The sequence below is a fragment of the Equus przewalskii genome, chromosome 9 (genome assembly GCF_037783145.1).
Source record: "Equus przewalskii isolate Varuska chromosome 9, EquPr2, whole genome shotgun sequence".
NCBI classification, from domain to species: Eukaryota; Metazoa; Chordata; class Mammalia; order Perissodactyla; family Equidae; genus Equus; species Equus przewalskii.
The window spans coordinates 10,147,444-10,163,049 of record NC_091839.1 but is presented as its reverse complement, the minus strand read 5'-3'; the positions used below and the strand labels follow the sequence as shown (position 1 = coordinate 10,163,049).

The 15,606-nt window shown below is 59.2% G+C and overlaps 1 protein-coding gene across 2 annotated transcripts; it reads right to left on the bottom strand.

Moving 5' to 3' along the window:
• NCCRP1 (NCCRP1, F-box associated domain containing) lies at positions 1–3,477 on the bottom strand. Of its 2 annotated transcripts, XR_011543761.1 has the most exons (7): positions 2,990–3,334; positions 2,372–2,434; positions 2,236–2,287; positions 1,539–1,634; positions 822–960; positions 464–694; positions 1–429 (listed from the first exon to the last, which is right to left on the bottom strand). XR_011543761.1 is itself a non-coding variant. In XM_008542262.2 (6 exons), the coding sequence occupies exons 1-6, from the start codon at positions 3,285–3,287 to the stop codon at positions 554–556; spliced, it is 789 nt and encodes a 262-aa protein (XP_008540484.2). In that variant the 5' UTR covers positions 3,288–3,477; the 3' UTR covers positions 1–553. The 2 variants fall into 2 exon arrangements, 1 of the variants encoding a protein (XP_008540484.2); XM_008542262.2 differs by having other exon boundaries at positions 1–694; positions 2,990–3,477.
• Positions 3,478–15,606: the final 12,129 nt, after the last annotated feature.

Genomic DNA, 15,606 nt, shown 5'->3' with positions numbered 1-15,606 from the left:
TTCATTCAACCAACAAAAATTTATTGAGTCCTTACTATCTGTCAAGCACTGATCAAGAAGTGGCCCCTGGCTTTGAGCTGCTCAGAGAGTGCATGGGAAATGCCAGAGTTAGACATTCGAGGACACGGGAGGGTGGCAAACAAGAAGCCAAGGGCTGGGCAAGAGGAAGGGGCTTAGGAGGTGGTAAGTGATGGAGAGAAGTTGAGGGATCATGAAGGTGCTAAGGGAACAGGGAGGTGCTAAGAGAACATGATGGAGCTAAAGGGTCAAGGAGGTGCTAAAGGTCAGGGAGGTGCTAAGGGTTAGGGACTTCTAAGGGAGGTGCTATGGGGTCAGAGAAATGCTAAAAGGACAGAAGTGATAAGGAACAAGGGGGTGCTAAGGGTCAGGGCAGTGCTACGGGTCAGGGAGGTGCTAAGGGTCAGGGAGGTGCTAAGGACAGAAATGCCAAGGTGTCAGGGAGGTGCTAAGGGTCAGGGAGGAGCTAAGGGTTAGGGAAGTGTCAAGGGGTGGGTAGATGAGACAAGGGGTCAGAAGGCCTGGAGTCAGCCAGTCACTCCTTGAGCTGCACAGACACAGAGGAGTCAGTCACCCTGGTCCGCCGCAACCCCCCAGGCTCGATCCGGTTCTTGGTCTTGTGCAGAAAGTGGACAAAGCGCACGCCGGGGCCATACTGGCGGAATACGTGGGACACCTGGGGCAGCACCCGGGAAGGAAGAAGTCCTCACTCGTGACTATGAACCCTGCTCTCCTCCCTCCTCCCCGTGAGGTCTTGGGAGACCCCCATGTCTGGGGCTGGGGGCCGGGGCAGAGAGTCTCACCTGGACCCAGCGGCCAGGGGGGCCTCTCCCAGAGGTCCGGGGGGCCACATGGTGCTGTGCGATGACTGTGCGGCGGTCAGCTGCCAGCAGCCAGACATGCAGCTCATAGACACACACGTCCAGCCGGCTGTCCTCGAACCTGGGGGGACGGGGGGAGTGGGGGGACATGGGGAGGTCCAGGCCTTCAGCTGCCACGGCAGCCCGAACATCCCGGCCCCAACTCGTGACCCCAGTCAACACACTGGCATCCACTCTGTGCACCTGGGCTGAGTGGTGCTGGCACGCAGTAGTGACCGAGACAGCCCCACGTCTGCCGCCATGGGATTCATAGTCCAGGGTGGGGCAGACCTGTCACCAGGCAGTGACAATCGGGAACGGTCAGGGCCAGGATGGGGGAAGTCCAGGGCACTGGAGCATCACGCATGTGACCCAGCTGGGGGCGGTCACGGAGGGCTTCCCAGTGGAGCCCTGTGTAACTGACTCCTGACGGACGCAGGAATTGTCTGGAGAACAGGTAGGCGGCCAAGGAAGAAGGAACAGCCTGGGGCCTGGCAGATTTCAAACACTGGAAGCCTCGGAGAGAAGGGGGCGGAGAGGTTGCGGGAAGGCCTGGTGAGGAGCTGAGACCGCAGGGGAGGATGGGGCGAGGCCTGCGCTTCGGGGAGCCCCGTGTGTGACCTGGCCGGGCAGGCAGGCTGGCAGGGCTGAGGCACGTACCAGTCCATGACCGTGATGTCTGGCTGCTCGTCATCCAGCAGTTCCTCCCACAGGCCCTGGGCCAGGAGGTCCACACACTGTTGCTTCACCGTCCAGCTGGGAGAGAGGACACGGGGGAGGCGGGGTCTGGGACCTGCAGGGACTGTTGGGTGTCTCCCAGGTTGGCTGGGCCCCAGAGAGCAGGAAACCCCGAACGTAGCACCCGATGGGCGCTGAGCATCGCTCAGCCCCTTCCAGTCTCAGGTCCACGAGCTCCCCTGAGAGCGATGCTTGCTCAACCCCGTCTTGCAGAGGGGGGAAACTGAGGCTCAAGAAGGGAAGTGACTTGCCCGAGGTCGAGCAGCAAAGACGTGGCAGAGCCGGGATCCCAACCCAGGTGCGTGTGACTCTGGGCCCCTGAGTTACGCCCTCTCGCCCACCGTGCAGAAGCAGGGCCAGGTGTCATGGAGCACAGATGGCGGCCTGGGTGATGTCCCCCTCCCAGGGAAAGAAATTGAGAACAGGAACAATGTTGGCTGCTATTTATTGAACACCTACTACACGCAAGCCAGATCTAGCCAGACCCTATGCTGTGTGGTACGAGCATTCTCTCTTGGAGACTGAGGCCCAGAGAGGCCAAGACAGTTGCTCCGGGTCCCACAGCGAGGAAGGCTCGAAGGGAGAATCAAAGGCAGGCCACGCGGGCCCAGCCACTCACCTGAGATCCTGCTGGAGCATCTCAGTCCTAATGGTCCACCCGCGGAAATTGCCTGGTGGGTGGAGGGGCAAAGTGTTGGAACCTGCCCATTCTCCAGGACCACCCCCTCCCTCGGGGACAGCCACCAAGAGCTCACCCAGAGTCTCCAGGGGCTGCTGGGTGGGACCAGTAGAGGGTGCTGGTTCATAAATGTTGATGCCTGGAACGAGCAGGTTTGTGGGGCCCCAGGCGGGGGAAGCCGCCCCCTCCACGTCCTCCCCCTCCCTGCCCGCCCGGCTCCCGAGGAAGGGCGGGAATCTGGGCCGCGCCAGCCAGGCCAGACCAGCCGGGCAGGGACAGTGAGTCAGGGCCCGGGAGAGCCCTGAGAATGTCCTCAGGGGAGAGGGAGGGCTGCGGAGGGGGAGGGGGAGGACGAGGGCGTGGGGTGAGACCCAGGCAGAGAGACAGAGAGGCACCGAGGGAAAGAGACACAGAATATAGGCAGAGGGAGGCAGGGAGAGAGGGGGATACAGGGTGAGACAGAGACACAGGGAGGGAGAGAGACAGAGAGAGAGACGGAGATGCGCGGGGGAGGGGACAAACAGAGACGCAAAGAGACAGAGGCACAGAGAAAGAGACAGAGAGGGATGGAGAGAAAGAGAAGGTAGAGAGAACAAGGAAATAGACGGAAAGAAAAAGAGACGGACGGTCTGAGTGGGCCACGCGGGGAAGAAGACAGGCACCGGGCGGCCCCCGCGCTCCGGCCCGGCCGCACCTTCGGGGTTGGGCGAGCGCAGCAGGTTGCGGTAGAGCGGCCGCCGCAGGAAGAGCAGCTTCCAGGTGAGGCGCGGGGGCAGCTCCAGGCCCGCGCCCGGCGGTCCCCACGCCTCCAGCAGCAGCTGCCGCGCGGACGCCTCGGTCGGGGGCTCGGGCACGGGGACCTCGGGGGGCTCGGGGACCGCGGGCGACGGCGGCGACGGGGGTAGGGGCGGCGACGGGGGCTCCTGGGGGCTCGCGGGCTCGTCGGCCTCCATCCCGCCCCCGAGCGCGTGTTCGTCCCGCACCGCCTCCATCCTCGGGTCCGGGCGACTGTCCCCGACTGCTCCGCGGGGCGCAGGGTTAACTGGGGCTGGGAGGGGCGGGGCGCTCCAGCGGGCGTTTGAGAGAGGGGTGTGTTGGGGGAAGGACCTGGGCTCCCAGCGCCTCCTCCCTCAGACCCAGGGGTCCAGCCCCCAGCCCCTCCTCCCTCAGACCCAGGAGCCCAGCCCCTCCTCCCTCAGACCCAGGAGCCCAGGCCCCAGCCCCTCCTCCCTCAGACCCAGGAGTCCAGGCCCCAGCCCCTCCTCCCTCAGACCCAGGAGCCCAGCCCCCAGCCCCTCCTCCCTCAGACCCAGGAGCCCAGCCCCCAGCCCCTCCTCCCTCAGACCCAGGAGTCCAGGCCCCCAGCCCCTCCTCCCTCAGACCCGGGAGTCCAGCCCCTCCTCCCTCAGACCTGGGAGTCTGGGTCCCAACCCCTCCTTAGTTTCCCAAGCCTCCTGTTCCAGGGTCCCCAGGGCCAGCCGAGGACCAAGGCACCCACCAACGGGCCCCGGGACCCAGAGTGACAGATGGACTCCAGCCAGTGCTCCCTGCTCTCTAATGAGGTCCATTCCCCTGTCAGGATCAGGGCGGCAGGGTTAAGAGGCTGATTAAGGAGGACCCCATCTTCAGCAGAGGGGTGGGGGTGGGAGGGGCCCTGCCTCTGTTACTTCCTCCTCTGCCCCCACTGGGGACACACCCTTGGGACCCTGACATTTCCTGTTCTGGAAACCAAGGTGTGGGATGGAGGGCAGAGGGAGACCCGGAGCCAGAGATGGGGAGTCACAGAGATGGGGGACCCCAGGGGGACACGGAGGCAGCCGCAGAGGGAAGCAGCAGCCCACGTGGGTTTTGAGGGCGCCCGCACCCTTCTCCGGGCCGGGCGGGCGGCGAGGCCTCCTCCCTCAGAGGTCACAGGCAGGTTGCAGGGAGGGACGGGGGCAGGAGGCTGGGGCGCGGAGGAACCTGCAGGGCCAGATGCCCACGGCCACGGCCTGCCCACGTTGCGGCCCACACGCGGCCAGGGTAAGCCGGGCGCAGAGTCCCACCCGGATGACCAGAACCCCTAGGTGCTTGCCAGGTGCTGTTCTAAGTGCTTCCAAGTTCATCGCATCCTCTGAGGATGAGAAGGAGGCAGGTGCTACTGTTCCTGGCATTTTATAGGTGAAGGAAAGATAACAGCAAAGGCAGGGGAGCCAGGCGCCGTCTCATCCGCACCTCCAGCCTGGGCGCGGCGCTGCGGATGCCCCCACCACACAGATGGGCAAGGAGAGGCCGCCCTCACAGGCCTGGCCCCACACCGCTCCAGTTCACCCGCACGCTTCCGCGGACGTCTGCTGCCCCAGATTCCTGCAAGATGCCGAGAGACATGCGCCCTGGACCATCCCAGTTGAGCTCACACCCAATGAGGATGCTCCTGTCATCGAGGGCTGCCTGTGTGCCAGGCATTGTTCCGAGTTCTTTAGTGGACTTATTAATTCAGTCTCCACATCCGCCCTAGGAAATAGATACTGTTGTTACACGCATTTAGCAGATGAGGCACAGAGAGGTCTAGTCAGTCATCCTAGGTTGCACAGCTGGCAGGTGGTGAGTTGGAGACACAGACACTCAGATGAGATATATGGGGACACAGATTCAGATCCCCCCCAGGGAGAAACACTGGCTGACACAGGAGCAGACGGGGGTAATGGCACATTTGTCTTTAACTCACTGTCCCCCACAACGGGCCCCGAAGGTGGGAACTGGTCATGGCACCTCCTCTCACAGATCGGGGTACGGAGGCGCGAGAGGGGAAGTGAGCCGGCCTGGGGAAGCTGGGAACCAGCCAGGGCCCTGGGGGGCGGGGAGGACCCGTGTGAGGGGCAAACCTACTCATGCACCTGAAGGCCGCAGCCCCAAACCGGAGACACAACCCGGCCACCACAAGCACGAACACACACACCCAGGTCTGGCTGCCTGCGCACCCGGCCTCGGAGGAGGAGGAGGAGGAAGAGCAGAGTTGGAGCAGGAGTGCCTGGTGGTTAGAGTCAGAGATGTCCCCGGGTCAGAACCCAGGGCAGGGAGCGGCCGGAGCCAGAGACCCAAACGAAGGGCAGCAAAGAGTCCGCAGAATGGAGGTCTCAGCCATCCTCTTCTGCCCTGGACACACACACACATGCACGCACGCACGCGCGTGCGCGGTGGCTGCCAGAGGGGTCTTATGAAAGCCCCAAGCAGTCACTCCCCTACTTAAACCCGCCATGGCTCCCATGCCCTCAGGGGTGGGGGAGAAGTCCCAGCTCTTGGTCGGCATTCGAGGCCCTGGATTTCTGGTCCCGGCCTCCGTGACCTGTGCTCCCCTGTCTCAGGGATTTTGTTCATGAGTTCTTTCCACCCGGAACATCCTTCCTTCTCACCCACACCCTGTACTCGATGGGTCCCAAACTTTAGGGCTCATCAGAGTCACCCAGGGAGCCGATTAAAAATGTGTATTTTCTTTTCTTTTTTTTTGAGGAAGATTAGACCTGAGCTAACATCTGCTGCCCATCCTCCTCTTTTTGCTGAGGAAGACTGGCCCTGAGCTAACATCCGTGCCCATCTTCCTCTATATTTTTTATATGTGGGACCCATACCACGGCATGGCTTTTGCCAAGCGGTGCCATGTCCACACCTGGGATCTGAACTGGCAAACCCCAGGCCGCCGAGAAACGGAACGCGGGAATTTAACCGCTGCACCGCCAGGCCGGCCCCAAAAGTGTGTATTTTCTAGCCCTGCTCCCAGGAGTCTGATTTGGTCCCTCTGGGCCTGGAATCTAAAATTTAAGAGGCACCTCATCCCCGCTTTCCATACCACAAGCAACCTTTTTCCCTAAAGCCGAGGGATCCAGGGACACGACAGAGGCCCTGCGAAGCCATTAGGTCTCAAACGTCCCCTCTCTCCATGTCCCCACTGGTAAAGCGCCCAGGGTGGGGCCTCAACCTCCAAGAGGCTGTTTCCCAGACAGGCCGAGGCCTGGGTGACCAACATGGCACCCGCCCCCAAAAGCCACCTCTCGTGTGTCCTGAAACGTCCAACAGCGTGAGCGATGGTGGGACGACTTCGGCAAACAGGCAACCTCTCGTAAAGCCAAATACGCCCTGAGCCACCGCCCAGCGGTCCCCAAGGTCCGCCCGGGACTCAGCCATCGACAGGTGAGCGGCTGACGCAGCCGCTGTGGACCACTCTCGGTAAGAAAAAGGGAGGAACTGTCGAACCACGCAGCCGCGTGGATGAAACCAAAAATCGCCATGCAGGGTGACAAAAGCCGGGCAAGAGGGGCACAGACGGTGTGATTCCATTTATACAAAATTCTGGAAAAGGCCCCGTGAGCTAGAACCGGAGAGAGCGGTGGGTGGCGGCCGGGCTGGGGAGCAATTGCAGAGAGGCCCCGAGCAGACGTCCCGGGGGTGATGCAAAAGTCCTGGCTTCGTTGTGGTGGTCGTCACATGGGTGTAGACATTTGTCAGAGCTCTCAAACTGGATATTTATAAGGCGTGTACTTGATGTGTGTCACTTATACCTCGATGAGAAATAAAAAGAATCCAGCACCTCTCTCTGCATACTCACAAGGGAATATCTACAAGCCTAGGAAGTGAAAAAAGCAAGATGTAGAACGGTGGGCCTCGTATGCGACCATGTGTGCAAAGAAATAAAATACAGGGGAGCTGGCCTGGGGGCTGAGTGGTTAAGTTTGCACACTCTGCTTTGGTGGCCCGGGGGTCACAAGTTTGGATCCCAGGCGTGGACCTACTCCACTCATCAGCCATGCTGTGGCGGTGTCCCACATAAAATAGAGGAAGATTGGCACAGATGTTAGCTCAGAGCCAATCTTCCTCACCAAAAAAAAAAAAACAGAAAAGAAAAGAAAAGAAAGAAAGAAAGAAAATATACAATGAGTATGTCAGACTGCCCTGGAAGGAGCCCAAGAAAGCAGGGAGGCCTCAGGGCAGTGGTCAGGTGGTGACCGGGACAGACAAGGGGGAAATGACTCTTTCCCTCTATGCCCTTGGTCCCTTTTGGATTTTGTACCACTTCTGTGTAATATCTCTCTAAAAATATATAGTAATTTTTATAAAGGAAACAGGGATCCAGAGCTACCCATGGCCCCTTCTACCTCTCATTCTTTCAACAAATCCTTAGTAAGTAACCACAGCAGCCGAGCCCCGTGCACTGAGAATATGATGGCGAAACGACAGACAGATTCCTGTCCCCGTGGGCTTCTGGCTTCAACAAGTCGAGCCACTAGTTAATTGACGAGCAACTAGTTAATTGACAAATAGCACTAAGTGCTTTGAAGGTGACGAAGAGGCTGTGATGACAGAGACGAGGAGCAAGTGGAGGCCTGTTTTAACTGGGGGTCAGGGAGGGCTTCTTGCAGGAAAAACAGAAACCTGAAGAAGGAGAAGGAGTGGGCTGTGCAAAGGGCTGGGGGAGGAGCACGTGCAGGCAGAGGGAACAGCAAGTGCAAAGGCACTGAGGTGGGACCAAGCTTGGTGTGTTCAGAGAACAGCAGGGGGGCTGGAGGGGAGGGATTGAAGGGAGACGAGGTCAGAAGGACTGGGGCGGCTCTGTAGGGCTTATCTGAGTCATAAATTCGGAGAGGAACTGTGGGAAAGGTTTCAGCTGGGAAGTGACGAGATGTAACTGATCTCCAGCTGAGGGTGGGGAGGGGCAGGGAAGCAGCGAGGGGGGAGCTGAGGGTGGACAGGACCAGGGTGGGACCATATCTTTTTGGGGACCGCCATTCAACCCGTAACCAACGGGGATCCCTCAGCGGACGGGAGCAAAGCTTGGGGAGGCGGGAGAGGCGGGCTCAGAGGTTCTTGGATTTGGCTGCGTGTCGGAATCCTCTGGAAGGTTTGCTAAATGCACACTGCTGCCTACCCCCACCATTTTCGTTCCTGATTCCGTAGTTCTGGGGCGGGGCCACGTGGAGGTGATGCTGACGCTGCTGGTCTGGGCTCCCACATTAGGAACCACTGTCCTAGTGGTAAAAAGCATATGGTTGCCTGAGCTCAACAGACCCCACCCTTACCCTGTGTGGCCTTGGGCAAAGGACTGTCCTTCTCCAAGCCTCAGTTTCCCGTCTCTAAGACAGGGCTATCTCCTCCCCACTGGGCTGCCCGAGGTGTCCCACAGTCTCTCCATCACTCATGGTGTCCCATATTTTTCTGGTCCTTGGTCCTCCAACTTCCTTCCCACCCAAGGGCCTTTGCACATGCTGCCCCTTCTGCCTACAAGGCCTTCCACTCTATGTTTCCGTGGCTGCCTTCCTCTCCATTCGAATGTCCCCTCTTTGTTACACACATGCCCTCTTGCTCTATTCTGCCTGACAGTGTATCTTGGTGGCTGTTCCCCACTGGTCCCTGTGAAGCCCCCTGGGCCCTCCCCAGCCCGGGTCTGTGTCCCACCCCCTGCTATTCTCCATCACCACACCCCGCTCTTTCCTTCTTGAACTTGGTGTGATTTGTAAATACCTGCGTCCGTGTGGGTATGTTCACTCAGTCATGAACCGTGTCACCCCTTGAGAATGTCAGCCTCACCGGGCAGGGCCCTGGGTGGGTCGTTTGTTTGTTCCCGGCTCAGTGCTGACACGGACTGGTGGCTGAGTTTGCCGAGCAGGGAGGGCAAGAAGGCCGGGCCGGGCGGGAGGACGAGGCTCTGTCCCGCCAAGGAACCACGGCCGGCCCACCAAGTCCAGCTCCCACGGCTCCCGCTGCAAAACCAGGACCCCCAGGAGCGTCAGCGCCTCCTAGGCCCGTCCCGCTGGGAGGGAGAGGGGCGGGGGTCCCGGAGGCCGGGCACCTGAAGAAGCAGCTCGTGGGTTCTCCACCAGGACTGTGGGGGTGGGAGAGCCCAGCCGGGTCAGGAGGGGGCTGGGGGTGGGAGGAAGGTGGGGTGGGGAGGGGGCAGCCACCCCCAGTATAAACCCCGGGGGAGGGGAGGTGGGGGTGCAGTGAGCCAGCTGCCCCCTGCAGGGGGCGACAGAGAGGCAGCGATGAGTCGGGGAAGGCGGGAGATGAGAGCGGGAGGAGGAAGGGTGGTAGGAGGGAGACAAAAACATGGAGACAGACAGACAGACAGACAGACAGAGCCAGAGAGCAAGCGGTAGAGAGATCTAGAGAGCCTGAGCGTAGACACAGAGAGGGACACTTACAGAGCCCGGGCCGGGGTTGACCAGTGCCGGGCAAGGATCCAGAGGGTCCCAGAGACCCAGAAGGCGTTGCCTGGGCTGAGGGCAGGTGGGAGTCCAGTGGCAGGTCGGGGAGGAGGGAGGCGAAGGCATACCCCCGTGCCAAATATCAGCTGTGTGCGACATCTCTCCTGTGGCGTCGCTTCCGACAGCAAACAACCGTGAGCTTCCCGAACGCTGTCGACAGCGGCTGTGTCAGTAACTCACGGCTCCTGTGCTCCGTGGAATACTACACAGCCAGGAACAGAAGCAAGGCTGCTGTCGATGTACCGACCAGGAACAACCACCAAGATCCAGCATCAGGGAGAAAAAAGCAAGGCGGAGAAGGACGCGCATGTGATGGTAAAATCTGTGCAAAGTAGGACGGAGATCTGCGTATGCGTGTAGGTATTTCCTGGCATGTGCATACGTTTCTGGAAGGAGATACAAGAACTTATACCAGTGGCTGCCCTCTGGGGAGGGGGCCTGAGAGGCTTGGAATGGGGAGGGTGGGATGTTGACTTTGCAATTTACTGTCTTTGGAATCTTTTACATTTTGTACCATGGGCTTCGGTTACCTGTTCAAATACTAAATAAGATCAAACAGTAGGGGCCGGCCCAGTGGCACAGTGGCTAAGTCCACGTGCTTTGCTTCAGCAGCCCAGGGTTTGTGGGTTTGGATCCTGGGTGTGGACCTACACATTGCTCATCAAGCCATGCTGTGGCGGTGTCCCACATACGAAATAGAGGAAGATGGGCACAGATGTTAGCTCAGGGCCAGTCTTCCTCAGCAAAAAGAGAAGGGTTGGTGGCAGATGTTAGCTCAGGGCCAATCTTCTGCAGAAAAAAAAAAAGAGATTAAACAATAGACCGAGAGAGAGAGATGGAGAAAGGAGAAAGAGATAGCATACAGGGAAGAGAAGGAGGGGGGCAGAAAGGGAGAGAGGTTGACGGTTTACCCAGCGGGCCCCAAGCTTCCGTAGATGCCTTTGGTCTTCCAGGAAAGGCTCTGAGCTGTCCCCACCTCCCCAAACCACAGGGTGGGCCCCTATCTGCTGCCCCGTCTCGTCCTCCATCCCAACACCCCTCAGCCCCAAGTCTTCTCCCGGAGCAACCGCCTCTCTTCCTGGGTCCCCTCTGGCGCCTGGCCCTCGTGGCCTTGGCTGGCAGCCCAGCAGACGGAGGTCGATGCTTCTCTGCTCCGGCCTGTGGTCCTTAGGGTGAGGGAGGGGCCTGCCCGGTTCTTCAGGAGCCCGTGGGGCGGTGGTCGCATGCAGAGGCTCCCAGGCCAGGCGCCTGGGCTCACACCCACCTCCGCCGCTCTCCGGCTGCGGGACCTCGGGCTGTGACCTCATGTCGCTGTTCCTCAGTCTGCCGGCGGTAAAAGGGGACAAGGAAGGGGCTTCCTCAGAGGGCTGGGAGGTCGCATCCGTTTCCCAGAGCTGCCGGACGGATTGCCACAAACTCGGGGGCTTGAAACAGCAGAAACGTGTTCTCTCACAGTTCCGGAAGCTGAAGCCTGAAACCAAGGTGTCCCAGCGCCCCGCTCCCTCTGAAGCCTTTGGGGGTCCTTCTCGCATCTCCCAGCTTCTGGGGGCCGCCGCTGTTGCCTCATCTTCACGCGGCGTCTCCTTGGGGTGTCTTTCTCCTACAAGGCCATGGGCCCCTGGGCCTCGGGCCCACCCAGATAAGCCAGGATGACCTCATCTCAAGATCCTTAACTCCCTCACATTTGCAAAGACCCTTTTTCCAAATAAGGCGACATTCACATGTTCCACGCCGACATATCTGTTTGGGGGAGGGGGCACCCTTCCCCCGCCTGCAGGGTTCAACGAGGTTAAACCAGGAGCTCGGTGAAACCCCGGACCCAGTGGTTCTTGAGGAATTGTCACCGTCACCTTGATTTTGCTTGGACCACAGGATATGGTTCAATGTTTTGAATTAGTCGCCTACCCTTAAGATTCAAGATTCACATGAAAATGGGGATTTCTTTAGACAAATCAGAACATTTGGCATCAGGGGGCTGAATGCTTGCAAGGCCACACTGGCCTGAGAAGCTGCTGTCCTTCAAAGGGGCGTGTGCATGGCCACTTCTCCGCTCCCCGATGTCATCTGTCTGGCACCGGGGCCGCAGAGTTCCAGCCTCCTGGAGCATGTCTGTCCCGGCCGCTGTTGCAGCCGAGGCCGGACACAGAAAGCCAGTGAGGGACCCAAGACTGCAGGCCTGGCCCTCCGAGGCTGTGTGATCCTGGGCAGGGCCCTTCCCATCCCTGGACCTCAGGCTCGGCATCTGCGGGACGGAGGAAGGCGTGACGTCATTCCCTGGACCCTTCTCCCTGTGGGGCGTTGGCGTGAGGTCTGAGGCCGACAGTGACTTCCTGTGGCAGACACACTGCTGTCCTCCCGTCCTCAAGCCAGGCTGCACATTAGGATCGCCTGGATAATTGTCCTTGTAAATACCTGTGACCAAGCCCCAAGCCACACTGAAGGGGGTCACCCTTTGCTTCTAGAGCAGACTGTCGTCACGGCCTTCGAGGCCTGTATTCCTCCCAAGACCCCTCTCTCCTTCATTCTTCTTTCCCTCCCCCCGCCCTCCCCGCTGGGTGCCATTCTGATACAGAAATGGTCTCTCTTTTTGGTCTTGCACAATGAGGACCGTTTTACATCCATCATTTGTCATTTACACCCCTGGGCTGGTATTATCGATGTTCATTTTCCTTTTCCATGGATCACTGGTCTCCCCTCTGTTTTCCACTCGCTCCCCCTGGGGTGGACCCCCCAGGCCACCTCCAGCCCCCCCGAGAGCAGACATCCGGCTGTACGCTCCCTCGTGGCCCTGGGTGAGAATTTCTTTGGGAAGTCACCCAGCAGCAGAATTATTGTGTACAGTACTTCATTTGACTAAGCCAGACTCGATATGTTTTTACCAGAGTCCTGGTGTCAAAATGACAGCTCACTGCCGGAATTTGCCTTTCTCTTATAACTGTGTGCCTGTGCACACTCTCCTCCGCCTTTTGGATTTTTTTCTTCTGTAAGTTGCCTGTTCACGTCCTTCACCCATTTCTCTGTAAGGGCTGCTCTTTTTCCCGTTGAAAAGCATCCCATCAGTGTTAGACTCTGCAAATATTTCCTCCCATGCTGAAACATGGCCATGCCATTTGCCCATGATGTCATTCCTCGAACAAAAATTTTTAATTGTGATAGAATCCAATTTATTTTTCCTTTATAATTTGTTCCTTTGGAGTTTTAAAAAGTCCTTCTCTCGCACTGATAACCTGTCAGTTTAGATTCATAGAAACCCACGTCAAACTTAAAAAACAAAAAGCCCTTCTCTGCCCCTGGGTCATCCAGTATTTTCCTCTATCAGGTTCACGGTTTATCTGTCACAGTGAGGTTTATTCCGTCTAGAGAAACAGTGTCCAACAGAACGAAGAAAATGGAAGGTTTCATACTTAATCAGTAGCCGCTGGCCAAAAGTGACAGCTGAGTATGTGAAACGTGGCCCGTGCAACCGAGGGACTGAACGCTTAATTTTATTTCCTTTTCATTTAAAATCAAGCAGCCACATGTGGCTAGTGGCTACTGCCCAAGGTAGCCGAGGTCTAGGGCTGCCTTTTCTTGTGCTATTTGGTAGGGATTGAGTTTTCTTTTTCTCCACAAAACGAACCCATTTCTCCAACACTGTCATTAAACACCCTGTTTTCCCCCACTGATGTGTGGGGCCACCCTTATCAAACATTAAGCTCCTGCATACACTTGGGTCCGTGGGGAGAAGCCCGGAGGATCTCATGAACAGCAGGAGGGGAGCGCCACTCATGATTCGATGCTCAAAGAATTTCTAGTGGACACACAGCCGCCCGGAACGAAGACCGCATTTCCAGCCTCCCCTGCGCCGGGTGCAGCCGCGTGACTAAGCTCCGGCCAGTGAGGCAGTGGTGCAACCTCTGGTCGCGTCCTTAAAGGGACGTCCCGTCCTCCCCTGAGGGAGGCACTGGTCCCAGAGTGGAGGAGCTGCAAGATGGAAGGAGGCCGGGACGCCGCGGACCGCACGGGGCTGAGGCCCACGCTTCTGGGCCTTTCACATGAGAGAGCGACCGTAGAGCTCATGGTTCCCAAACTCAAGCAGCATCAGAATCCCTGGGAGGGCGTGCTGCAATACAGATCGCCGGGCCCCACCCAGAGCCTCTGATTCAGCCTGGGGTGGTGCCTGGGAATCTGCATTTCCAGCCAGTGCTCGGGCACCGTGCTTGACGAACCACTGGTCTGACTTGTTTCAGTCGCTCCTGTTGGGTGTCTGTAAACACGCCTCTGACCTACAGCCTGAGGCCTCCCTCCTGGCCTCTGGGTGCCCCCCGCCCTGCCCCCTCCCTGCCTCCAGCCCCGTGGGTGGCGGCTTCCTGCCTCTACTGACTACTGGCTGGTTCCTGCCTCTGGCTCCTCCAGCGTTCCCAGCGCCTGTGTACCCCCATCCCAGATCACGCGCCCCATTTGTAACACTCAGAGGGTTTGACAGGCGCTGTGGGAGTCCCTTCTGCAAGGGTGCCAGCGGGAGGGAAGTAGGGGTCTCCAGGAGCTCCCCCTAAGCCAACCACAACCATTTCAACGCAGTGATGGTGAGTGAAGGCAACATTAACAGCAGCGCCGCCGCGGAGACAGACAGAGCCACCTGCCCGACAGTGTGACATCATGTGACCGGGCAAGCGTCGTGCTGTGTTTGAGCGGCTTCTTCTCCTGGAGGGTGGCGCCTCCTGGAGCTGCCCCAGGACCCTGGCTCCGCACCGCAAGGGCCCGCCGGGGGCTCCATAGCTCTGTTCTCGCCTCCCACATGGGTTCTGGAAGCGCGGGCGCACCAGCCTCCTCAGGGCCGGGCAGCCGCCCTCTTGCTCTGTTTTCTGGAACAAGCTGTACAAGGTAGGAATTACCTGAGGCTTCAGTCTAGAACTCACTCGTTAGCAGTCAAGCTTGAAGCTTTTTTCCCCTTTTTCATACACGTGTGTGGGGAGCTGTTATTTTGGTCTTTTCTTATTTTCTATTTCTCCTTATTCCAATTTTGGCATATTTTTCCCCAGAGATGTACCCGCTTCACCCAGGCCTCAAACATTCATATGCAGTCACGTGCACTGCACGACATTCCGGTCTACGACGGTGGTCCCGCAGAGCCAGGTGTGAGGTTGGCCGTGCCACGTAGGTTTGTGCGAGCATGCGCCCTGGCGTTCGCGCAACGACGAAACCACCTAGTGACACGGTTCTCAGCGCGCATGCCCGTCGTTAAGCGGTGCGACGCACAGCAGCAGTAGGCGGCGCTGTTACGTCCGCATCTCTGTGGTTCTCTCTAGATCCCGCATCTTCTTGGCCCTAGAAGCAGAAGGCCAGTTCTTGGGGGAGCTCAGGGCCCGTGGAGAGGGGTGCTGTCGGGCGGGACAGTGTGGGGGTGACGTGCAGAGCGGGGGACGTGGGCTAAGGCAGACGTCCCGCCTGCAACACACGCTTCCCGCCCACGGAGCAGGCGGAGGGCCCTGGTGCCAGTGACACTCGGAGGGCTCGAGGGGGGCTGCACTCCTTGCCCTCCCACCTGCCCCCGAGGCTGCTGTGGCCCCCGACCCCTTTCAGGCGCTGGGGAAGACGCGCCACACTGGCCTGGGCGGTCAGGGCCGAGAAGGCAGAAGCAGTGCTATCACCCCGATGTCCACCAGATTCCTCGTGGGGGGCCAGGCTCAGCCCCCCAGGCCTTGGCCTGGAGGGAAGGACTCGGCCAATGGCAGCTCCAGGTCCATCGGCCTCAGCCGGCCTCCTGAAAGCCCACCTGCCCGCTGACCAGTTTGCCGAATGGCCAGTTTACTAACATCATCTCACCAATGGTCAGTTCCTACCCACTGAAAATGCTCAAGACAAATATCCTTTAAAGCGTGTTTCCAGCAAACTGCAGATTTGGCAAACTGGTCCCCACGGCACACGGACTCTGGTGCACCGGCCCCGTCCTGGCCTTGGGGTGCGTCAGTTGTGTCCGGATGGGGTGGGGAGCATCCTTGCCTGCTTTCACCTGGAGCTCCCCATCGCCCACAGACGCGGCCCTTGCCGGAAGCTGGGCTGGGATCCTGGGGGGCCAGGCTCCCCCACACCAGAC